Source organism: Nelumbo lutea, chromosome 3, assembly GCF_056320005.1.
Source record: "Nelumbo lutea isolate HS-2025 chromosome 3, American lotus-T2T, whole genome shotgun sequence".
NCBI lineage: Eukaryota > Viridiplantae > Streptophyta > Magnoliopsida > Proteales > Nelumbonaceae > Nelumbo > Nelumbo lutea.
The window spans coordinates 11,993,316-12,018,701 of NC_142686.1; the positions used below are offsets into that span (position 1 = coordinate 11,993,316).

The 25,386-nt window shown below is 39.7% G+C and overlaps 1 protein-coding gene across 1 annotated transcript; it reads left to right on the plus strand.

Moving 5' to 3' along the window:
* Nucleotides 1–2,615: 2,615 nt before the first annotated feature.
* Nucleotides 2,616–25,066, plus strand: LOC148862969 (autophagy-related protein 9-like). The gene is made up of 11 exons (XM_088981172.1): nt 2,616–3,087; nt 4,629–4,735; nt 6,225–6,880; nt 7,035–7,355; nt 9,108–9,330; nt 13,139–13,318; nt 13,459–13,665; nt 23,171–23,248; nt 23,342–23,412; nt 23,573–23,683; nt 23,929–25,066. Exons 3-11 carry the CDS (start codon nt 6,300–6,302, stop codon nt 24,755–24,757), a joined length of 2,601 nt encoding a protein of 866 aa, XP_088837298.1. The 5' UTR covers nt 2,616–3,087; nt 4,629–4,735; nt 6,225–6,299; the 3' UTR covers nt 24,758–25,066.
* Nucleotides 25,067–25,386: the final 320 nt, after the last annotated feature.

Genomic DNA, 25,386 nt, shown 5'->3' on the forward strand with positions numbered 1-25,386 from the left:
CACTTAAAAAAGAGTTGGAAATTTGGGCTTAAAAAATAATCACTTATTTTTGGCTTATTTCCCTAATAAGCACTTATTTTTAAGCACTCTCAAACATGGCTTTAGATTAATTGCCAAAGAGAAAATAATTGCAGCCTTCAATCTTTCTTTCAATATATCAATATACCTTAACCCAACGTTTTAAAAACCGCCTGAGGCTGAACTGTTTTGCTTCCGGGTCATGGGTCACCGGTTTGACCAATCGGGTTGAGTGGTTCAAACCGTGGCACATCCTCACATACACATGTGTATAAATATATATTTTAGCAACAAATAATGTAAAAATATGTTTTGGATATGTTATATGTATTATTTTATATATAACTTATGTTTTTAATTTTTTATTTATAAAAAAATATTAAAAATTGCAATTTGAGGCCAAAAAATTGCCCTGCTATTTTTTTCACGAAAATAGCGGGGCAAGGCACATACGGCACCTTGGGACACATAGGTTTCAAAAATTTACCCAAAATAAAAAGAAAAAAATCATTCCAATTGGACAACAGAACGCAAAGTTATGGCCTCTGAAAGTTTGCATGTATTGAATGTATAACTTGCAACCTGATCACCAGGTCAACAATCAAGCTAGCCGGGTTGAACGGTTCTTGACCATGTGAATGGCTTTTTTACCTATCAAGCAAGTCTTAATTGAACCGGATCTGAAATCCTAACCTGATGACGTTCGAACGGTTCGAGGGACCATGTCAACGGCAAATTGAAAACATTGCCTTAACCAATTGCTTCAGACAGCGATTTGGGCTCACTTCGGGCGTGGACCTGAGCCCAAAACTACATTGGGTCAGGCATGCTGTGACGAATTGGGGCCTTGGGGAGGCAATCGTTTTGTTGAAGCAAGTGAAGTTGGATGCTTGGTTGGCCAAACCCAAATCCAATCAAGAAATCCGATGTGCGTTAACCAATAGCCATGCTGGCTTGAGCCAAGTATTTCGTACACGTGATCAGTAACTTGGAATTGGAAATTGGAATACCGTACATAAGTCAAGTCATAAGCGTGGTGAATCGGTTTGGTGATCTCTAATTAATTAATTAATAAGTATCAGGGTTGTTCCTTGTTGGACTGGAAAGAAAAAAAAGTAAGATTGGTCCGGTCCATACGATTTCATTTTCGTCACGACAACTTCTCTATTTAATAAGATTAACAACACGGCATTACTATAAAGTATAAACACCTGGCGTCAGTTTCCATAATTAAATCCTATTCCCTGGTCGCTTGCACCAAATGCTTCAACTTGGGGCTCAATGGCTGCTGCTCGTGTTGTTAATTCGCATTGACTCGCTCCGATTCTTTGATCTTTGATGGCCCCAGGCAACTGTACAAATTAAGCTAAATGTATTTCTATTTGTTTAATTGTTCTTAACTGATAAAATATTGAAACAACACAGATGGATTTTGGGCTAGATTACATACTTCGTGGGCATAACTTGAAAAATAAGAAAATTTTGTGAATAGTCGGCAGATGAAATTAAAATCACAAATATTTTAGTATAGTGGTATAGATTATTAATTAATTTAGATGGTTAATCCTTTCGTATTTTAAGGTTAGATCTATATCGGTCCAGATAGTTGGGACCAATAGCCTTCATGTGTTTTCCTTTGTTTTGTTGGGTAGAGGAGATGGAGAATTCACGATGAAACTCACTTTAGTAGCAGAAAGAAATCCAAGCCCTCTCAACGTGAGAGCATTATTTGTCCAAGAAGAAGTCCATCTTGGAGGGCTTCTAGATTTAAAGTATCGATATAATCCGATATGAAGAATGGGGCATATCAGACTTTTTTTAGTTTTAAGCAGGGGCAGAGTTAAGAATTTTTTATCAAGTTAGGGGGTAAAACTTATGAATAGGCCATAAGGGACCAACCATTGAATGAAAAATGGGAAGAGGAGGAAAACTTACATGGAAATATTTATTACCACCTGTAGGGATTTCTGGACCATAAGAGGGAGCCATGGCTCCGCCCCCTATCTAATGGGGCGGTAGAAGGCCTGTCTACCCCTGAAACTGATAATACCCCAAAACTCCTCGTACTTCACATATCGATGACCGAGTTCGGATCAACCCAATCTCTCGGTGACCCACCAATACGATACGTAGTTGCTAAATTTTGATCCTTGAATAGCAGGCAATCCTCTCAAGTAGTTTAATTGACCATGGGCCCAAAACAAACATGGAGCCGGAGATGGAGCTTCCTACTACCACATTTCTAAGTATAATTAGTCACGTAATTATACTAGAAATGGAGATGGAGGTGCAATCAAGCAATCCACCTTTTGGCATTTGTTGAACTATCCTAAATTCCTAATTCCTAAGAGGACACACGGGCAACTGAGCTTGAAATTGTAAACCCAATAAAACTTTAAGATCGGAAATTTCCATGTTGGGTGGGGTACAAGGCCAAAGGCCCACTCCTTCCCCAACTTCATCATCGTGGGCACTTCTCTGTTTGAAGAAACCTATTCGGCTAACCCATCCCGTTTAGGTCGGATTGGTTCATTTCATCCGGCCCAAGTTGTAAAAGTAGTGGGCCCATAAAAAGCAATTGAGCATTGGGCTCTCTTACTCATTGAGGTATGACTGTATGACAGTATGAGGGAGAGAGCAGAGAGAGAGCCCGCCAGGCCGCCAAGGCAGGGACCAGGCGGGGTGACTCACTGACTCCCATCCTCACGTCTCCCTGTAGTTGTACGGCTGACTCAGAGAACTCGGCCAAAACGCTCCACCTGGTTTAAAATATTGCAGAAAAATCTTTCTTCCTCCACGCAATACTCCCTTCTTCTTTTTCCCTTACTTCACTCTTCGGTCTTCCTTTGATTCCATTACCGAATAAACCGCTTTTATTTCTTACCTTATTTTCATCGGAACTCGGAAGCCCGTCTGTTTTCAGCTCTGTACTTCGATTTAATTACTTTCCTTTTCTTTGCCTCTTCTTCGGACGCCAATCTCTGTGAGTAAACCTTCCAAAATCGTTCCTTTTGTTTCAATCGTACCTGAAGGCTTGGTCGCTTAATTGCAGAGATTGGTTGGTTGCAGGTAATTTTGTTTCTATTTTTATTTTTTATTTTTGGTTTCTGATGTCTGTGCTTTATGAGAATCGTCCAAATTCTTTTTTTTTTATGGGGGGTATTCTCTCTCCATTTATGTTGCTCTTTTATTTTTTTTTCTTTTATTTATTTTTTGATGATTTTACGCTGATTTCTTAATTGAATATGCTTCGAATTGGGGGGGCACTGGAATTGTTGTTTAGCTGCTGAAATTAGCTGCTTTCTTTCTATCTTTGTACCTTCCAGTTACCGGGAGTTTCGCACTAGTAATCTGCCCGTGGTTAAATGCTTGAAGCGATAAAAATATGAAATCTTGTCGTCTAAATAAATTCATGGCTCTTTACTTCATTTTCTTTCATCCTTGTTGATTAAATAGTAGAATTTTGCAACTAGGGAGTCATACTTTAGTAAATGGATGACTCAATAGTGAAAATTAATCGCTCTTTTACTATTTTGTGGTCCGTGATTGATGAACTATCGCCTAGCATGTTCCTATATTTGTGTTCGTTTTTGGGTCTGAAATTGGTTAAATTGATGATTATGTACCGAGGTTCTGGTTCCATGTGGAGCTTCTGTAATACAAACCTCTGAATCAGATGCACTTAAACGGTTAGTGGGGAAAAAATTATTCAGAAGTGTAATTATGAACATTGTATGGTCACTTGATCAGAACTAATAAACTTAGTGTAGCGGCTGGGTTTACTCAACTTTATAGAGCACTTTGCATAAAGTGGAAATTGTTTTCCTTACCCTGATACTAGCCCTTTTTTATTTTTATTTTCTCTTATCAATAACGAATTTAGTTTCTATGAAGTTAATTGCTGCAAATTTATCTTAAGGCATGAAAAAATATTGAAATGCATGGATGAATAGATCAATACCACTTCGGGCATTGCTCTAGAAAAATGCCTAGCTACTGCCCCTCTGCAACTTGTTTGCTAAAGTAGCCAAAGCTGTATAAATACAATGATGCTGTTTTACTCAGAAAAAGAAAAAAAGAAAATACAATGATGCTGTTATAAATTGCGCGGACTAGTACAATAGTAATGCTGGTTGTGAAAGATTACAAGGTGGTCTTTTGGATATGAAAGTAAAGTTTATGCTTAACATCAATCATTTTAATTTTACCAATCAAAAGGAAAAAGAAAAAAGAAAAATCCATCATTTCAAGTTGTTGAAGAGAGATGGATAGTCTGATCCTCTGTATCAACTGAAATGGTTTTGACCTATGAAAGCATGGTAAACTGATCAGTTTTTTGTTAAATGATCATATTGCCGGATACTATAGATGTCTTTTTGCACAATACATATTGGTTACCAAACTCTGGGCAAGTTAACTTTAAACTGTACTAGAATCCTTCAATGCAAATTTGAAAAATAAACTAACCAGGTCACTTAAAGTATTCACCATGTATTATCTATATCCCATTCTTATGTTTCATATGGTTATCTCTTTTTCTTTAGAAACCTTTTTGTAGTTTTATTCATTCTTGCCGCATATCTATTGAAATTTTTGTATTACTTGTGCAGGTTAGAAGACAAACTTAGCAAGTTTGTGGTGGCACCTGTTATTAAAGGTTTGATCGAGTTCTGGAAATCAGCATTTAAGAAGGATTGCCTTTATAAATCATGGAAAGGTAATGCTGTCAATTTTGAATATCATATGACACCTTGTAAAACAATTTTCTGTATAGCAGTGATGATAACTGCATTGCTTCGTCGTCAGCAATATAAAAATCACTTATATTAAATTTTTGTAATGAAAAGATAATTTATTATTTTTTCTGATGGACATAACTATCTTGGCACAAGTCAGTCACAAATATTTCAGGAACTTCTCATAGTGCACACAAACATGTGTATATTTCATTATGAATCTTATTCATCTGTAGTAGATATTCAATTCAAGCTGGGTGTTCACCAATCACCATTAGCTTTTTCTCAGCAACATCTTCCTTCTAAGTTCTAACTTGCCTGTCACCCAAAATTCTATATCATTTCAAGTTAGCCAATATAATGTACAAGGATGGAAACTGCTGCTAGAAGTTTGATCATGTGATATATTTAAATCAAGAACCTTTCTGATCAATGAGAAGTGGGAACAGATAATTCACTTGCTCATGCTAATATCATGACTCATAACTCATAGTTTTGAGCTCCTTTCATGGAAATACGTTGAATTTTTAATGGGAAAGAGTTGATATACATCCTAGAGTACAACAAGGAAAGCTGTAATGTACCTCATAATGAATTCATACTGAACTCATAAATAGTTTTTTTTTCCGATTGCCACTTGATCATGCATGTAATTGATGTATATGAATTCAAAATGACTTGTCAAGTACATCATATTTATCATTATTTCATAATAATTTTTAGAATGAAATCCGCTATCAAGTGCCATCTAACATTTTATGTTGCATATGTGCTGGACCTATTTCCATTTATGTTACTTTTAGGTGCTCCCTCCACTCCCAGTCCCTTTTGGTGTTAGAACATGCTGCACTGTTTCACATAATCAACTATGCTAATGGCCCTAATTTAGAAAGATGACATTACCTTTCAACCATTCATTATTGCATAATCATGATCAACTTTATCCACAAACCAGGGGTATGTCCATTGATAGAGTGGAATGGTGTAATAGGATTCATGTAGCTCATTCCCAAATAGTTAGGATGAGGCTTTATTTAATTAGGTTGAGTATTCTAGGAGTTCTATAATATTTTATGAGATATGGGTATATGGCAAATTTTGCTTCATATATTTCTGAAGTAGAACACTAATTTACTGTTCTCTCCAATTTTTTCTCATAGATTCTTTAGAGTATTATTGTTATCTCTTTATTCTGCTCTGTGCTCAGATCCATATAGAGGTGAACTATTTATTTTTTAATTAAGTGTCCTTTTTTTTCTCTCTCATTCTCTTTATGCAGACTTGTAAAATGTTCATGTGATTCCTTTTATTTTCTTGTAACTTAAATCAGTCATTAATGTTGCAAATTGCCATCTCAGATGCTCTTAGGCATATTAACAGGCCTTTTTTGTGAGGCCTACTGGGTTAGTGTTCTTTTCCAGAAATATCCTCTCGTGTCATAAAAATAACTATATTTTCCACTTTTTCCAGCTCCTTTCATTAATCAATCAACCAAATAGTTTGGGGAATGGACTGGCTATATTTTCTTGATCCAAGTGTTTACGAATGATGTCCACTGGACAAAAGGGTAGAAATGCTTTCAGCATATTCAATTGGAAATGGTGTGGCAAATCATCGTTAACTAGAGGGCTGCTAAGTGATGTGCCTCCTGAGATTGAACTGTCAGACTACAGAAGGCCACCAAGTTCTGGTAGTGAGAGCCCTTCTGGGTTTCTTGATGATGAGGGCTTGAAGTTAGAACCTATTGCTGATTTGGACCTATTCTTTGAAAGGCTATATAATTATTATTGTGAAAAAGGACTGTGGTGCATAATCATCAAGTGGATTGTTGAACTCCTAACCCTTGGTTTCACCATATGTTTCTCTGGATTTTTCCTATTATTTGTTGATTGGAATGGACTGCGCCAGGCAAAGTGTGGAATAGATGCAGTTGACTCAGGAATTATCAAGTCTTGCGATCTGGCTAAGGTGGCTCTTCATCCACATCCTTTAACCCCCTTCACACTTTCCAAGGGTATTATTGTTGGGTACCTGGGTATATTTTCTGTCTATTGGATCTTCTGTTTCTTGTGGTTTTTTGCACAATTGAAGAACACATTGGAGATCAGGAACTTCTATTATAATAGGTCAGTCCGACACTACACTCTCATTCCTAGTTGATCTTCAAAGCTATAATGAGACCAAGCTACTAGCTGGATTCATTTTTTTTAGCAATAAGGTTTATTAGGAAACAAGGTTATTAAAGATGTTTAGGTTTCATTCCCTTGCTGTTCTCTGCAGTCTCCATGTTTCCGACCGTGAAGTTCAAACAACACCATGGGCATCAATTCTTGGAAAGGTTGTTCAGATACAGAGGTCACAACAACTTTGTGTGGTGAAGGATCTCTCTACACATGATGTGGTAATGCGAATAATGCGCAAAGAGAACTACTTGATTGGAATGCTTAACAAAGGTGTGCTTGCTTTTCCAATTTCTAAGTGGGTCCCTGGTGTTGGTCCTGCTGTCAACTCTGGCAAAAATGGAAGAAAGAATCATTTAATACTACCGAAGACTCTTGAATGGACCTTATATTGGTGCATACTGCAGAGCATGTTTGATAGGTATACTTAGTTTACGAATGTCTTCTTGGACAGTGTGTTTAACTTTTTATGTTTCTTCTACAAAAATACCCTTCATGAACATGTCTTAAAGATATTATACTATGAAGGACAAAGAGAGGAACATATTCTGATCTATGATTGTCACTCTTAATAGCAGAAAACAAAGTGATTAAACCATAAAAGAAAAGATAAGAAAGAAACCATTACTTAATACTTATATAGTATATTTGCTTTATATCTCTCAGGACGGTCTCTCTCTTGGCAGATGGTTGCATTGCTTTTGCTTTTGTTCCATTGTCTTTTCTTTGTCTGTATATGGTTCTGCTGTTCCAATGATATTTTCTTTATATTTCACTCTTTTGTTGACCAATAATTCCCTTTATTGATAAAAAATGTGGTTATACATATCATTTTTATCAGTAACCACAACCAGATGAGTGCTTTTTCTTTATACTTCGCTCTTTATTGTTTTATTAATCTGGAAGTAGGAGTCTTTTTTTTCTTTTTCTTTTTCATTTTGCAATACCGTGGCTAATGCTATTGAAATGGAATATTAACCTTTTCTGAACGTTTTTGTACAGCTGCATCCATGAATGTAAAGAGAATAACTTCTATCCCTATGTAAGATATTATGCAGAATAAATGGTTATGGAAACTTTCAAATCAGTTGGTTTAGATTTTCTTGGAGTGTGGAGTGTGGACTGAGTTACGGTCATATAAGTTAATTGATCTAGGCTCTATTAAGGGCTATCAGAAACAGAGTAGCCAAGATGTCTAGGCGACTCCTAAATGTTTTAGTTGCCTTTAATTACAAAAGAAACTAGATTTAGTCTAGGGACTTCGAATTAGCCGAACTGGTGAACCATCACCTGCCCAGAAGTCTGGGTTCATTTTACCACCAGACCACTTGCCTACAAACAACAAAAGTCAGTCAATGACCGAGTGAATCGGACAGTTGAACTGCTGAACTGTTTGACCAAGTCAGCAGGTCATGTGTCGCATATTAATTCTCATTTTCTTTTTTTTTTTGTATTTTTAGTCATTTCCATTATTAATAAAAAATGATTTTTATTTATCACACTTATTTTGTTTAATATAATGAATATATAATATGAGAGATATGCCCATTTCTTATACAAATTTTCTGTAATGTTTTGTATTTTTCTACTTTCCTATATTTATTATTTAATTATGATGTCACAGGTAGACTTGTTTGACCTGGACAGTTGAACCACTAATCTGCCAGCTGGTTCCATTTCCGGGTTGGTGTTAAAAACACTGATTGACTTGTCACATACAACACCAAGGTGATAAAGATACAGCACATAGATGTTCAAGTTCATAAGCCATTGACAAAGTTAACATGAGGTTTATTTAATAAAGCAAAGTTAAATGAGGCTATCACAGCCAATATCCTTTGTTATTGTTTCCAAAATTTTGTGGAAACTATACTTATAACTCCTGGTTGTCCATATGTTGTGACAACAAACTGACATCACTCACATCACATTGCCAAGTTGGTCTACTCGCTGCCTTTCTTCACAAGGGTCCTTGTCACAATCCTTATTCGCTAAGGAGAAAAACCCTAATGCATTGTTGCCTGAGTAGTGCCTAGGTGCTTAGGAGCTTCTTTCTTTCTTGATAGTTGTAACTTCATGTTAGTGGAGCCTGTGTAGTGGTTACTCAACATGTCAAATTATTTTCAACTTTCTAATACATCATCTGCAATCTGAGTATATAATGTTTGGGCAGAAACTTTTGTATCCAGAGGGACTTTATTTCAAACCCTTCTTCATTGAGGAAGAGGCTTATCGCAGTTGGGCTTGGAATGCTTCTACTTTCTCCATTTCTTGTCATTTTTATGTTGGTTTATCTCTTCCTGAGGCATGCTGAACAGTTCTATAACCACCCTAGCACCGCATCATCTAGAAGGTGGTCTAACCTTTCAAAGTGGATATTTAGAGAGTTCAATGAGGTATTTAATCATTATATCTTTGTGCTCTTTATGTATTTTATTTTATTTTTCTGATATTATCATTGATCCTCTCAATTTTTTACCTTGTAATAAGCAAAACTCCAATTTCAATGAAGTTTCATTTTTTTTTTTGAGAATTATGATAATCTTGTCAAAATATTGTAATGTTTTGATCAAATTTTGAGAAAATTGTAGAAAGAATAATCATTATGATTATTCAATGGTTGAAAACTTTAGATTTGTTTAAAGACTTCTCAACTGAAGACATTTATAGGAATTGGGAAGTGGTGGCATCTACAACTTCCATAAAACCTGTGCAGGAATTGTGGTCCCCACCAACACAACAAAGAGTGAAACTGAACTTTGACGGGAGTTCTAGAGGTAACCCAGGCCGTTCAGGTATAGGAGTATTCCATGATGAAAATGGCAGAACTGTGGCTATGTTTTCAGGACCAATAGGAGTGGGGGCTCATTGAGAGCGGAGGTGATGGCCTTGCTTCAAGGTGTAAGATATGCCAAACAATTGGGGTTACACCAAATTGAGATAAGAGGGAGACTCTAAATTGTTGATTGAGTGGCTGCAATCTGGTAAGTTGGGAGCCTAGATTTATAGACAGCCCATAAGGGAAATCCTCAACACAACAAGGGAGATTAGTGTGTGCTTCAAATGGACAAGGAGATCAGCTAATGGTTTAGCTGACACGTTGGCTAAACAAGGGACTGTCAGGGAGAGAGTGTTCTGGGCAGTTTTGTAAGAAAGATTACTGGGGGCTCAACACCTGTTTAGGGGTTGACAGTTGTACTTAACTCTGGAAAGCTTTACTTATGTTGTATTAGTGAAGTTACCGTTTCCAATAAAAAAAAAAAGAGAAAATTATTATTCTTTCATCTCAGTTTGATTTCAAATAGGATTAAAGTTGACATTAAAATTGCTGATAAAAAAAAGCTGGCATTAAAATCAAATTGAATGTTTCCATCAATTTCTATCTACCCAGTATCCTAGAATGCATGTCTGTGAGTTATATATATTTGACCATGCTGATGTAGATAACAAAGTTTTGTTTATGTTATTATATGTTATTTTTATTTGTATTGTATAATGGAGGGATACTTTGGAATAAGAGGCTTTGAGTAGGACTAGAAAAGAATACAAGGCAATAGAAAGAATAGAAAGGCAACTCAAAGTAACACTTCTGTGCCATCGTGGTTCAGTATTGCATAGAGAATGTTTCCCATAGAATTAGAGCAAGGTGGATGAATAATACCAAGAAGATTGAATTTAAAATATTATAATGTAGCAATAAGAGCATTTAGAGCAGTAGTGTGGGGAAGTAGATTTTTGTACAATCAAGAAGTAGCACATCCATAAGATAAGTGTAGTGAGATGAGTATGTTGAGAGGAATGAAAGGCCAATTGCTCTCCAAAATACCTAGGCAATTGCCTACTTAATACCTATACGATGTTTAACCCACAATGCTTGACTTTTAGCAATTTAACATTTGTCAAATTTGTGTCTCTTGTTCTTCCAAAAGTGGAAGCCCCATGATATTGGCCTTCCTTGATGAGGTCCTACAGTTCATGTAAATTATAGGAGTATTAAGATTTCAAATAGGTATATCAGGTCTCAATTGACACGGGAGTTTGCGAATCATCTTTTATTCTTCTACCAGGGTCCAATGACCTTTAGGAATTCCTATGCTCTCCTTTTGGCCCTCCTTGACTAACTTGGCAATTCTTTCTTAGCTGTCTTTTTTGGATGGTTGTAAGGGATTCATCTGTGGGATGTGGTTTCATTTGTGGTCTCTTGGACTTTTTGCAAGGAAGGACCCATAGAATTTTTAAGAGTGCAGAAGGGCTTTTATACATCTCTTTACAGATGCTAGTAGCAAAATAGTTTTCTTGTGGATCAGTCACTGGTATTGAAAAGAGTTTAGTGTCATCAACAAAAGGGATTTTGTATTTAACTAGCATGCCATTTTAGGTGCAGTGGATGGTATACTATAAGGCTATGGTTGGTTTGAAGGAAAAGGCAGGGAAACCTATACAAGGTTTGTAAAGGTTTCCCTACCTTTCCCTACTTTTTCTTTCAAACCAAACATAGCCTAAAGGTCTTTTTCAGGACTTTTCTGCTCCCTTTATGCATGACCATAAGCTTTCTTGGTACATGAAAAGAAAGAAAGAAAAAGGTGCTACAAGGAGACTCAATCAAGGCTGAACTTTTGGTAGCTCTACAAGGTATTCAGATAGCAAATCAAATAGGAGTGGAGCATCTCCTAATTGAAGGAGATTCTAAAATGGTTGTTGGCTGGTTAACAGACCCAAACTCAGTAGTTTGGTGCTACAAGGATGTCCTAAAGGTGAGCTGGTTAACAAGCAATATGAATATTAGTACACGTTGGGTGAGAAGGTCAGCAAATGCTATGGCCGATAGTCTTGCTAAACAGGGGGTCTTGAGGGAACATCTGTATTGGGAACTTCGTCACGAAATCTCATAAAAAATAACCCCCTTCCCATTTTCGACCTTCTTTTGAAACGGGGTGGAATAAGGTCTGGATGTAGCTTCCAATATTTATCCTTTGTATGTCTTGGTTTCTTATAGTATTCACATATAACCTCCTTCTTCCCTGTACCACCTGTAGTCATCTTAGGTTTCAACCCCATATTAGCAAAATGGTCAACTGGAATAGCCCCTTGAACATGAACCATCCTCCTGCTCTCCTCACTGCTGACCATGGCATAAGCCTGAGACAAAGATACATTGTCTTTAGGTAGGATATTCTGTCTAGTAATATCAAATTCTGGATTTAACCCTATCAGGAATTCAAAAACCATATTCCTCTCAACTAATTTTCTATGTCTCTGCATCATTTATACTTTCCAAGACAACTGTTTCCATGAGATCTATCTCTTACCACAAGGATTTCAGCATTGAGAAGTAGACTGCTAAAGGTTTCTCTCCCTTCCTTAGATTTTTCACATCACTTCTTAACTTATAAGCCCTGGCCACATTCAGTTTTTTGTGAATAGATTTCAGCAACACTATCCCATATTTCCTTAGCAGAATTCATCCACAAATAGTGTTGACTAATTTGCGGTTGCATCGAATTCACTAGTCACCCAATAACAGTGTAATTCTCTTGCAACCATTTCTCATAAGACGGATCATATTCCTTTGGTGCTTTCTTGCACCCAGAAATATATCTCCACTTGCCTCTACTACAAACATGTATCTTTACTAACTATGACCATGCTAGATAGTTAGTCCCATCAAGCTTGACTGTGGTCACAACCAATAAAGAGTCTACAGGTGCTCCTGGAACCTGTCTGGACTTTGAGCCCATCTTATTTTCAATTCCAGAAGCACCCATCTTCCTCAAACAACTCCTAACACAGTTTTAGATGACAAATAAAGGAGATAGGAAATAACATACACCAAGTACCAACCTTCACAAATCCCTAACAGCCAACTACGTCTCACCTGAAACCTTGGAGAAATAGAAAAAAGGCAGCCGCTCCCTGTAGGTTTCACAGAACTGTGCAAAGCTTGGATCGATTTTCAAGGTAATCAAAAAGAGCCCCTTGAATCTATAGTAGGCATGGTTTGCTTTATTTTGACCAGTGCCTTCAATCTGTAGATATTTTCTGGTTTCATATGTGGAGATTGGAGCATAATGATTAATATTGGCAAGGCATTAAATTTATATTTTGGAATAATATACCTTTCTGTTTTCAACATAAATCTTCTATTTGCTTTTCAAATATTGACTATGATTTGTTGAATTAACACATCTTTTTCTATGGATTCAGGTTGATCATTTGTTTAAACACCGTATTAATAGCAGTGTAATACATGCAGCTGAATATCTAAAGCAGTTTCCCTCCCCTATTGTTTCTATCATTGCCAAGTTCATTTCTTTTGTTTCCGGTGGTTTCGCTGCCATTCTGATTATAATTGCATTTCTGGAGGAATCTCTACTAGAAGGACATGTAATAATACTTTTTGGTACTCTGATTAGTGGCTATTAAGTTCATTCTACAAGATTTTCACCTTCTAGATAAATATGATGGTTGGGTATTTCTTTTTTTTTTTTTCTTCTTTCTCAAGGCATCTTAACTGGAATGTGCAGATATTTGGTCGTAACTTGTTCTGGTATGCTGCTGTCTTTGGAACTGTGACAGCTATTAGTCGAGCTGCTGTGACTGATGAACTTCAGGTGCTCAACCCTGAAGAGGCAATGTCTATGGTCATTCAACATACACATTATATGCCAAAGAGATGGCGTGGTAAAGAGAATAATGATACAGTACGCCTGGAGTTTGAGACCTTATTTCAGGTGAACATGCTATAATTGCTTTTTTATTGGTGCTTTAGTTCATTGTATCCATGAAAGAAAATGTATTACTATAGCATTGGAGCCAACAGAAAAACACAGTATAACCATCAAGGTTCAAAAATATAGGAAAGGAAAAACTAGAACAGATTGAGCAATATAATTCACTCATTAGAACCCCTTATTAGCTAATGAATTGGCTGACCATGGAATCAATCTGAATAAGACGTTCATTCTGGAAACCGAGGAACTAGCCTCTTTGGTAAATTTCCAGACTTGTGGAAAGCCTTCAACCAGTAATAATAATGAAGACCTTCTACTGTTATTAATTAGAGCCTAGACTGAATGTCAATCTGACTCCTTTAAACACTCCCAACATCTCAGCCCCATGGTTTAAAGTGTCCATATATTTCCTAATATTTCCACCACATATTTCTATTTTCATGGATTTTGACATGAAATATTACTAGAATTAACATATTCAGTACTCAGTAGTGAAAACTATTGGTGCTGCGTGGAGTACAAGGGATGGTATCACAACATAAGTTGACAACAATATTGTATACATGTGAAGTAGCAGTATCATTGTCCACCTAATGAACACGATTACCACTTCAAGCCTGCTCAAAATTCTTCTCAAATATGAAGTTAAATATTCAGTACTCAGTAGTGAAAACTATTGGTGCTGCGTGGAGTACAAGGGATGGTATCACAACATAAGTTGACAACAATATTGTATACATGTGAAGTAGCAGTATCATTGTCCACCTAATGAACACGATTACCACTTCAAGCCAGCTCAAAATTCTTCTCAAATATGAAGTTAAATCTTAATTTTTTATGTGTAATAGATTATTTCATTGATCTATTAGTATCTTTTGCATTTTATGTGTTGAAATTTTGCTTGAACTTACCCTACCATGTAGTTTACAGGACAACTTTGCAGTACATTATTTTGTCTATTAACCTTAGTTTGTTAGCTTTGCTTGATGATTTGGAATAAGACAATAATTTAAAGGAAAAATCTATGCTGCCAGAAAGACACGATACAAGAAGAGCTTTGACCAATCAAAATCCACCTGTGAATTTTGATAAATACCACCTGATTGGTTACCACTTTTATGATACAATTGATTTTTTTTTTTTTGATGAATTTTATGATTCAATTGATTGGTTACAAGATTTTTCCAGTGTCATAGTCAAGCCCTAATTTAAAAGGCTGTACCTATGCTTCTTTCATCATTTTATAAAATGCTATTCTTTGTCTTTGCATGTTTCACAATGTTTCCGCCATGTCTATAATTTTTACAATATTTCCATATGACATTTCTGACATGTTTCCTATATTTGGATACCAATGTTTCCACTGATACCAACATTTTAAACCTTGCTGACCCTTGATGGAATTCCTTTAACCAATCATCCTTGAGTAGACCAGCATAGCATCTCCTATTTGATATCTGAAAGCCCTGCAATGCCCAAAGCGTGAGATTCCATAACGATCAGCCATCATAGTTTGATTGCCCCTTGCCTTCTTAGGAAGGAAAACCCTATAGATGCCATCTGTCACTGCATGGCATTCTTGTCCTTTCATATTTCTTTGTGTTAATCTACTGTCATAGGACTAGGGAATCATGTCATTAAAATTATTGCTGTAATTATCAAATTTAATATTATCAAGCTTAATTTGATTTGCAGTATTAAGCATATCATACCTTCTATATAACAAGTACAATAGACTCACATTCATGATATATAATGCACCTGTATTATTCTAGGAAAGGGTTAAAAAGTTGATTCAGAATTACTTGAAAAGATGTCAAAACTGATAGATTACTTGGAATAAACTAGACTTGTCAGTTTAGAAGTTGCTTGAATACTGTGTAAATATGACATTGACATAACTTGAGTTCATAGGTTATTTTCTATTTGTTTGAAGTTTTGTCAGTTTCCATTAGAGACTCAGATTTATAGGCTGGAATGTGATGTGGACGCCGGCAGCAGCAGCAGTAATTTAGTGTTTTTAGCAGCAGCAATTTACTGTTCTCATCCTATCTTATCTAGTCAGTATTCTTACCTTATCTGCTTTCAGTAGTAGGGATTAGTAGGAGTCTTATCTATTCAGTGTTCTTATCTTATCAGTTCAGTAGTATGGATTAGTAGGGAGTCTTATCTTATCTTATCAGTAGGATAGATTAAGGGAGTCTTATCTTATCTTATCTTATCAGTTCAGTAGGATAGATTAGTAGGGAGTCTTCCTAATTAGCAAGAAGTCTTCCCAAAAGTAGGACTCTTATCTCATGTGATCTCCTATTTAAGGAGCTGAGAATATTGAATAAAATCATCGAAAATTTCAGTCAAGAAAGAGAGCAAAGGAGAGTTGGTGATCTCTTGAACAAATCACCTTTAGGACGGCAAGATAGGTTCTTCAAGAAAAGGGAGGAACAAGGGAAAACAGGAGGTTTTCCCCGTGGACCGACTCGTGACGAGATCCTATTCGCGGGCCCATAACAATTTGGTATCAGAGCAAGGCGTCATGGGTGACTTTGAGCAATTGATGTCTAGGGTTCATGATCTGAAGCACAAACTCGTGGAAAACAGCAAGGGGGTGTGCGAGATCAAGGACGGCATCCGAGAATTAAGGCGCTTGATGGAGTTGTACTTTTCCAGCAAGGAAAGGAACCCGGAAGGGGTTGTAACCACAACCGGTCGCCGGCCAGACATGGCAGATCGTCCGGCAAGCAGTAGGTCGTTGCCCTAGCGCAGGTTAGCAACACCTAGAATGTTCCGATTAAGCAGGAATTCGGTGTTGTCGAGGATTACATCGACAAGAGTTCAAAGAAGAATAAGAGCAACTACTCCAAGGTCGTCATTGCTGGTGAAGGAGCTTGTATGCCTCATGTTGCGGCTACAAATGTTGCAAAAGAGTGTTTGTTAGCTACAGTCAGATCAGATCCCAGGGCTGCACATATCTAGGTGAATCTTGCTAATGCATACTATTTGGCTGGTGATCATAGAAGTGCTGGAAAGTGCCTGGAGAAGGCAGCAAAGCTGGAGCCTAATTGCATGTCAACTCGATATGTTGTTGCGCTTCATCATATCAAGGATGCAGAAAGGTCTCAAGATCCCACTGAACAACTGTTGAGACCCAAACACTCATTCTAGAACCCACTAGGGGAGTGGAGCAGGCCACCACCCATCAGCCATTCACAAGGAGACAGAGAAGACAGGCGACAGAGCCCCAAAATTAGTTACACTCAGAGTTGGTTACTCTGCCGCCAGAGGATATTCCATCCATGTTATCTGCCAGAGTTAGTTACCCAGAAATCAGAGGATATTCCCTCTGATATTACACCTGTAAGCCAGCTATATAAGGCCATCATCATATAATGAAAGCAATGAATGATTCTCCTTTAATTTTCGTCTCCCTGAGTCCAGTTTATTCCTTCCTTCCCTTCTCTTTTTCTCTCCATCTTTTATTTCAGGAGGTCAAGCCTCCCTCGAAGAGGCTTCCAAGGTGAGCGGAAACTCACCAAGTTGGTATCCGAGCCAAGTCGTAGACCAGCTATGCCACAGACAAGATCCTCTACCTTGGAAGATAGAGTCGACCAACTTGAGATTGGGTTCCACCAGGTATTGAACAAATTCAGGGATCTCAAGGTGGTCATCTCTAACCTCGCCTCTCAACAACAGTCCGACGAGACTAGTCATCCAGTAGGGTTGACGCCTCTACTTCCGGTAGCCAAGGAACTGGGTATTACCCCGCCGGAAAGGTCACTAAAATCAATTTTCCCAACTATTCCGGTGGAAATCCCATTCCTTGGAGTTTCAGAGCAGAGATTCTTCGAGTACCATGAAACCCCTGCACACCAGCGTGTCGCCATCGCCTCCATTCACCTAGAAGGAGACGCTATTCTCTGGCTCCAGTGGTATCTACAAACCCATCCTCAAGGTACTTGGGCGGAGTTCACGGAAGCTTTGTGCATCTGTTTTGGGCTGACGGCGTTCGTGGATTACGATGAACTCCTCACTCGACTAAAACAAACTGGGACGGTAGCAGACTACCAGCTCGAGTTCGAAAGAATGGCGACCAGGTACATGGATGATTGGAGAAGGCCTTGGTGGGGTGTTTTTGGGAGGTCTCAGAGAAGACATCCGCCTGGAAGTGAGAGCTCTTCGACCAGCGACAGTCATGGCGGCGGTGGGTATGGCTCGCCTGCAAGAAGAGAAGATCGATAATATGCGCAGAACCAGCAAGCTATCCTACCCGAATGTGAGGGTTCCCTAGCGGGCCGAACAACCACCCATGAAACAAGTTGGGGATTCTCAGAAGCCCATTTTGCCCAGGCCCACTGTGCCCTTCAAACGCCTCTCGTGGGCTGAGATGCAGGCCCGACGCAAGAAGGGCCTCTGTTACAATTGTGATGACAAGTTTGGACCAGGCCATAAGTGCAGAGTCCAGCGAGTGTTTCTCCTTCAAACAGAGGAAGAACTGGAAGGGACCGCCCCAGAACACGTAGAAGACTGTGAACTGATCTTTGATGAACTTAAACCTGTTGAAGCCGAGATCTCCTTACACGCCCTCATGGGCCTCAACCCTCTTCAGTCCATGCGAGTAGAAGGTTGGTGGGCCGATCTATGATGATCTTGATTGACAGTGGCTCTACCCTGAATTTCATCACTTGTCGGTTAGCAAGGCAACTAGGTATGACTATACAACCCACTCCACTCTTTTCGATCTATGTGGTTAATGGAAGTCAGATGTTATGTGATGGTGTGTGCAAGAAGGAAAAGATCCTTATACAAGGCCACTATTTCGTGGTAGATCTCCACCCATTGGATTTCTCAGGGATTGATATTATTCTGGGAATTCATTGGTTACGTGGCCTAGGGCATGCACTTTGTGATTAGGCCAAAATGACAATGGACTTTTATTAGGATGGTCAGACTTGCCATCTACAAGGAGTGCGGCCTCCGAGTCCCCAAGGTGGTACTATAGCTTCCATGTTACGGACCTCCAAGGATACTGGACAGCCCTTATTTATGCACTTAGGCATGCAGCCCACAATTCCAACTTTAAACAATCAAGGTTGTGACCAACCCACGGAAGTCCAACACAAGGCACTACGATCGATACTCGATTAGTTTGGTGATGTGTTCAAGGAACCAAGCCAATTACCTCCACCCCGGGCCCATGACCATCAAATACCCCTCTTACCAAATTCTAAACCGGCCAATGTGAGGCTATATAGATACCCCTATTTCCAGAAGCTAGAAATTGAGAAGGCGGTAAGAAAGCTAATGAACAAGGGGCATATACAGACCAGCACCAGCCCATTTTCATCCCCTATACTCCTAGTAAAAAAGAAGGATGGTAGTTGACGGTTTTGTGTAGATTACCGGGCCCTGAATCAGATTATAGTGAAGGACAAGTTCCTGATACCCCTCATTGATGAACTGCTGGACGAGTTAGGAGAAGCACAGGCGTTCTCCAAACTTGACCTGCGATCCGGGTATCATCAGATCCGGGTTCACCAGGCCGACATCCACAAGACAGCCTTTAGAACCCATGATGGCCATTATGAGTTTTTGGTTATGCCATTTGGACTCACAAACGCCCCCTCCACCTTCCAGGCCCTCATGAATGACATTTTTAGGCCATTCTTAAGGCAATTTATTTTAGTATTCTTCAATGACATTCTGGTTTACAGCAAGGATTGGGACACCCATATGGAACATCTGAAACTTACCCTCACCACTCTAAGGGAACATTAGTTACATGCCAAAATGACCAAGTGTTCTTTTGGACAAAAACAAATACAATACTTAGGCCATGTGGTTGCAGCAGGGCGGGTCATGGTAGACCTAGAAAAGATAGATGTCATCCAAAAATGGCCCAAGCCCACTACTGTAAAGGCTCTCAGGGGTTTCCTTGGGCTTACCGGGTATTATAGGCGCTTCATTAAGGGGTATGGGCTCATGGCCGCCCCTCTAATGCGTCTATTGAAGAAGGATTCTTTCAGCTGGGCTAATGAGGCCCAACGAGCCTTTGAAGACTTGAAGACAGCAGTTTCGAGCCCTCCAGTCCTTACTCTTCCGGACTTCACCCAGCCCTTCGAGATAGAGTGTGATGCCTTAGGTGCAGGGGTAGGGGCCGTCCTGATGCAGAAGGGACAACCCATTACTTACTTCAGCAAGGCCCTATTAGCCGCTCACCAGAACCAGTCCACTTATGTCAAGGAGATGATGGCAATGGTAATGGCAGTCCAGAAATGGCATACATACCTATTGGGACGCCAATTTATCATAAGATCAGACCAACGAAGTCTGAAGTATATAGCAGAACAAAGAGTGCACACCCTGGAGCAGCAAAAGTGGCTTAGTAAACTGATGGGCTTCAACTACCGAATAGAGTATAAACCTGGGCCTGCCAACAGGGTAGCTGATGCCTTATCGCGGGTAGAGGAGCTAGCCCAACTAACCTACTCTCAGCCTAGTTTTCCCTTGTTTGAAGCCACACGGCAAGAGGCAAGGTCTGACCCGCAACTGTAGGACCCTTCCCAGGTTGCAGGTTACCAAATTGTAGGACCAGACCTCTTCTTTAAGGGCAGGTTCGTGATTGCTCCAAATTCCAGCCACAAAACTGAACTATTGAAATTGTTTCATGATTCCACTTTGGGGGGACATTCAGGAGTGCTAAGGACTCTAAAGAGGCTCAACAGCCACTACCATTGGGTAGGAATGTGCAAGGATGTGTTACACTATGTATCTGAATGCCAAACCTATCAACAACAGAAATACTCCTCACAGTCTCCCGCGGGCCTTCTACAACCCCTCAAGATTCTAGAGCAAGTATGGGAAGACCTCTCCATGGACTTCATCACCGGACTTCCCCGTTCTTTAGGGAAGGAGGTTATCATGGTAGTAGTTGACCGTCTCACCAAGTATAGCCATTTCTCTGCCCTGCCTCACCCTTACACTGCAACAACGGTGGCTGACATCTTCATACGGGACGTCGCAAAATTGCATGGGACACCAAGATCCATTGTCTTGGACCGTGACCCTGCCTTCCTGAGTTCATTCTGGAAGGAATACTTCCGATTGCAAGGAACCCAATTGCACCCATCCACAAGTTACCACCCCCATACGGATGGACAGACTGAAGTTCTTAATCGGTGCTTAGAAGTCTACCTGAGATGCTTCATAGGGGAGAAGCCCAAACAGTGGGCCCACTGGCTTCCGTGGGCAGAATACTGGTACAACACGACTTATCAGTCAGCGGCAGGAATGACACCCTTCAAGGCTCTATATGGCAGAGAACCTCCTCCCATATTACCTTATGAATTTGGGTCGGCTAAGGTGGCAGAAGTAGAGACTCGCCTAATGGCAAGAGACGAGATCCTTAGACTGCTCAAGGCCAATTTGATTAAAGCCCAGCAACGGATGAAGGTCTACTATGACTCTCACCACCGCCCATTAGAGTTTCAGGTAGGTGATCTTGTCTACCTTAAGCTCCAACCTTACCGCCAGGTCTCAGTGATGAGACGGGCTTGGCACAAGCTAGCTCCCAGATATTATGGGCCCTATAAGGTGCTGGAGAGAGTGAGCCTTGTTGCTTACAGATTGGACCTCCCTGCTACCTCGAAGCTTCACCCGGTGTTTCACATCTCACTTCTCAGGAATGCTGTGGGGAATCATACCCCTATCTCACCCAACTTACCCCAATTTACAGAGGAAGGGGACATTTACACGGAGCCTATCAAGATTGTGGATTTCCGATGGGTTCGGCGAGGAGGGCAGGTTGTGCCAGAAGCCAAGGTTGAATGGGTCGGACTGCCTCCAGAAGAGGCCACTTGGGAACCTTATCTAAGACTGAATGAGAGGTTCCCAACCTAGACCTTGAGGGCAAGGTCAGTGCTAAGGGGGGAGGAACTGTTGAGACCCAAACACTCCTTCCAGAACCCACTAGGGGAGTGGAGCAGGCCACCACCCATCAGCCATTCACAAGGAGACAGAGAAGACAGGCGACAGAGCCCTGGAATTAATTACACTCAGAGTTGGTTACTCTGCCGCTAGAGGATATTCCATCCATGTTATTTTCCAGAGTTAGTTACCCAGAAATCAGAGGATATTCCCTCTGATATTACACCTGTAGGCCAGCTATATAAGGCCATCATCATATAATGAAAGCAATGAATGATTCTCCTTTAATTTTGTTCTCCCTGAGTCCAGTTTATTCCTTCCTTCCCTTCTCTTTTTCTCTCCATCTTCTGTTTCAGGAGGTCAAGCCTCCCTCGAAGAGGCTTCCGAGGTGAGCGGAAACTCACCAACAACTTTCATGGGCTGCGAATGAAATGGCTTCAATACTCAGAGAAGGGGGACTCTGCAACAATTGAGCTTCGGATAGCATGGGCAGGATTTGCCATGGTTCACAAGGCTCAGCATGAAATTGCAGCAACGTTTGAAACTGTACATAATGATTTGACGGAAGTGGAAGAGCGAGCTTTGTACACACTAAAACATGCAATAGAAGAGGATCCAGATGATGCAGTTCAGTGGCGCCAGCCTGGCATTCACAATCTTTGTACTCTACAGTTCAAGACATCTCAGAAGTACCTTAAGGCTGCAGTTGCCCGCGGCAAAGAATGCAGCTACGCATGGTCAAATCTTGGTATCTCACTGCAGCTGTCTGAGGATGAACCCTCTTCATTGGAACCCGATCCAGGAGGGCAAAATCATTCCACCTATCCGGGATTCCTTTGACTATGTTTCAAGACACCCATCCTGAATTCGAGCTTGTCAAGCTCGTAGTCCAGGAGGGGAGTAATGATGTGGATGCCGGCAGCAGCAGCAGTAATTTAGTGTTCTCAGCAGCAGCAATTTACTGTTCTCATCCTATCTTATCTATTCAGTATTCTTACCTTATCTGCTTTCAGTAGTAGGGATTAGTAGGAGTCTTATCTATTCAGTGTTCTTATCTTATCAGTTCAGTAGTATGGATTAGTAGGGAGTCTTATCTTATCTTATCAGTAGGATAGATTAAGGGAGTCTTATCTTATCTTATCTTAAGGATAGATTAGTAGGGAGTCTTCCTAAAAGTAGGACTCTTATCTCTTGTAATCTCCTATTTAAGGAGCTGAGAATATTGAATAAAATCATCGGAAATTTCAGTCAAGAAAGAGAGCAAAGGAGAGTTGGTGATCTCTTGAACAAATCACCTTTAGGGCGGCAAGATAGGTTCTTCAAGAAATGGGAGGATTAAGGGAAAACAGGAGGTTTTCCCTGTGGACTGACCCGTGACGAGATCCTATTCGCGGGCCCATAACAGAATGATGAACCCCAGTGTTGACTGACTTTAATGTTGCATGCTGCTGGTAATGCTTCTGGTTAACTTGCAAAGTATTGTCACATGGATATCAATCTCAACTCTTTAATAGATTCTACTGCATTCATAAAAAATTTTGTACCATTTTAGTGCTAATGCTGTCATATTGCTTGAGTAACGCAGTACACTGGAATGATGTTGCTGGAGGAGATGGCATCCATTTTCCTCACTCCCTACTTGCTCCTATTCTTTGTACCACAGGTATCACATTGTTTGCTTCAACCAACTCATGTCTAATTTTCTTTTCTAGAATACAACAGCTGCTGACTTGATAAAATTTTGTCCATTATGCAGCGTGTGGATGACATTCTGCAGTTCATCTCAGATTTCACAGTGGATGTTGAAGGTGTAGGTCATGTGTGCAGGTTATTATTGTTATATAATATTTTCAAGTCATCTTTGGTTGGCACTGATTAGTTTATGAGTTTCTACTATAATGTGGCTGAGATAATGCACAATAGTCTACTTAAGTCTGTTAATCTTGATGAGTTTTAATTTAAGTGGGTTTCATGATTCTGGATGCAGTTTTAGTACCTTTGACTTTGAAAGCCATGGAAATAGCAACTATGGTTCACCACATGATGCACCCCGCACCAAAAGGAGCTCCCAGGGGAAAATGGAGAAATCATTCTTAAGGTATTTGTCCATGATTTCCAGGAGTGCTCTAATAAACCTTGATTTCTTCTCTAGTCTCTGTTCACAATGTGAATCTTCATATACCATAGTTTTATCAAGAAGAGAAGACATAATTGATCTTAAACACCTGATTTTTTCACAGTTTCTTTTTGTTTCTTATCTTGCTACCATCTATCTGTATTGTGGTCCTTATTTTTTATCTACCCCACCCTGTTTCTCAATTTCTTTCTATTATTTTCCTGTAGTTTCCAGAGCACCTATCCAACCTGGGAACCAAATACTCAGGGAAAGCAATTCCTTGCTACTGTTCACAGTTTCCGAGAGCAGAAATTACAAGGCCAGGGAATTCTACAGGGACAATCACCTCCCAGGATATTGCAGTGTAGCCCAAATCCAAGAGGTCGAACTGACATGCACAGATTTTTCTCAAGGGATGGGCTCTACAGTAACGTGGGTGGCCTTCCTAGAACAGGCAATCAATTAGGTTCTGTATGTCCAATGAGAGCAGAACAAAAAGATCATCCGTATTTGCTTGATTGGTACTACACATCTCGACCTCCTTGTGCAGCCAATAATTCAAATCTACACTCTGAAGTTGCCAAAGAGGACATTTGGATGCCATTTCACAATTCCACTGCCCAAATGGATCCAAGTTTAGAAGAAAATTGGAGATATCCCTTGGAAGATCGATTACAAAGTCATCTAGGTGCTTCCAGCTCATCAGCTCCTTTCTTTCGAGAAAGTGTGTTTCAGCATAGTGATGGGGGTCATCCAGAACATCCCACTGAGAGACATTGGTGGGCCCGAAGTGGTCCAAATTCAGGGGGTGCCCAGACTAGTTTTCTTGAGCCTCCTAATTTTGACCATCACACTGGAACTTACCATCATGACAACTTCTCTGATAGAAGTTCGGAGCAAGAGCAACATTTGGACTGGAGGAATTCTCGTATGTTATCAAAAACTGTATGCATGGATAACTATGATTTAGACACAGAATTCAATCTCCCATTCAATGATATTTACAGTAAACCATTGGAAATACTTACTATAAGACCAGATCCCCCAAGTAGCTAGTGATAAATTGCAGCTGGAATTCTTTATTTCTTTCAGATACTATTCATATGCTTCTGTTGGGATATGGTTGCATCATCTGCCAGTTGAATGTAATGTGGATTTCCAAGGTGGTCGTTTATCTCTGTTTTACTTGAGGGAGGAAGGTAGTTATTCTTTGTTGTACATAAATTTCAGAAGTTCCAGTAATGTGCTTCAGGAAGGTGGTTTAGGATTAAAGTAGTTCCGGCACCTGTCGCAATTGTCAACATTAAACACAATTTATTCATCATCATCCCAATTTCATTCAATTTTAGATACCGGGTGTATTTCTGGAGTTGTGTTATGAGTTGTTTTATTTAGTCATTTAAACTTGAGAGCTTGGCCCATTAAGCAGCTCGTATTTGTTTTGCCTGTAAGTAAAATGAAAATACGGTAAGAAAAACTGTAAGAACCAAGAACTCAAAGGGTACAATCAACGGAACTAGCCTTGGGGCATCAGTCATCACCATTCTTTAACTCTGATGGCGCATAAGTAGGCTCTTTTTACAATAGGTCAATTCTTTCTAGAGGGACAGGGTGTCATGGGCCAACCGGCCATGGAGTTAATGTCATTGTTCAAACTTCAAAGAGATCTTACCCAACCTCTAAAC

Coding starts and splice junctions, on each gene's coding strand:
- LOC148862969 (XM_088981172.1), top strand. CDS start 6,300: ATGATGTCCACTGGACAAAAGGGTAGAAATGCTTTCAGCATATTCAAT. Junction 9,331..13,138: donor TATTTAGAGAGTTCAATGAG/GTATTTAATCAT, acceptor CTATGGATTCAG/GTTGATCATTTGTTTAAACA. Junction 23,684..23,928: donor ATGGAGAAATCATTCTTAAG/GTATTTGTCCAT, acceptor ATTTTCCTGTAG/TTTCCAGAGCACCTATCCAA.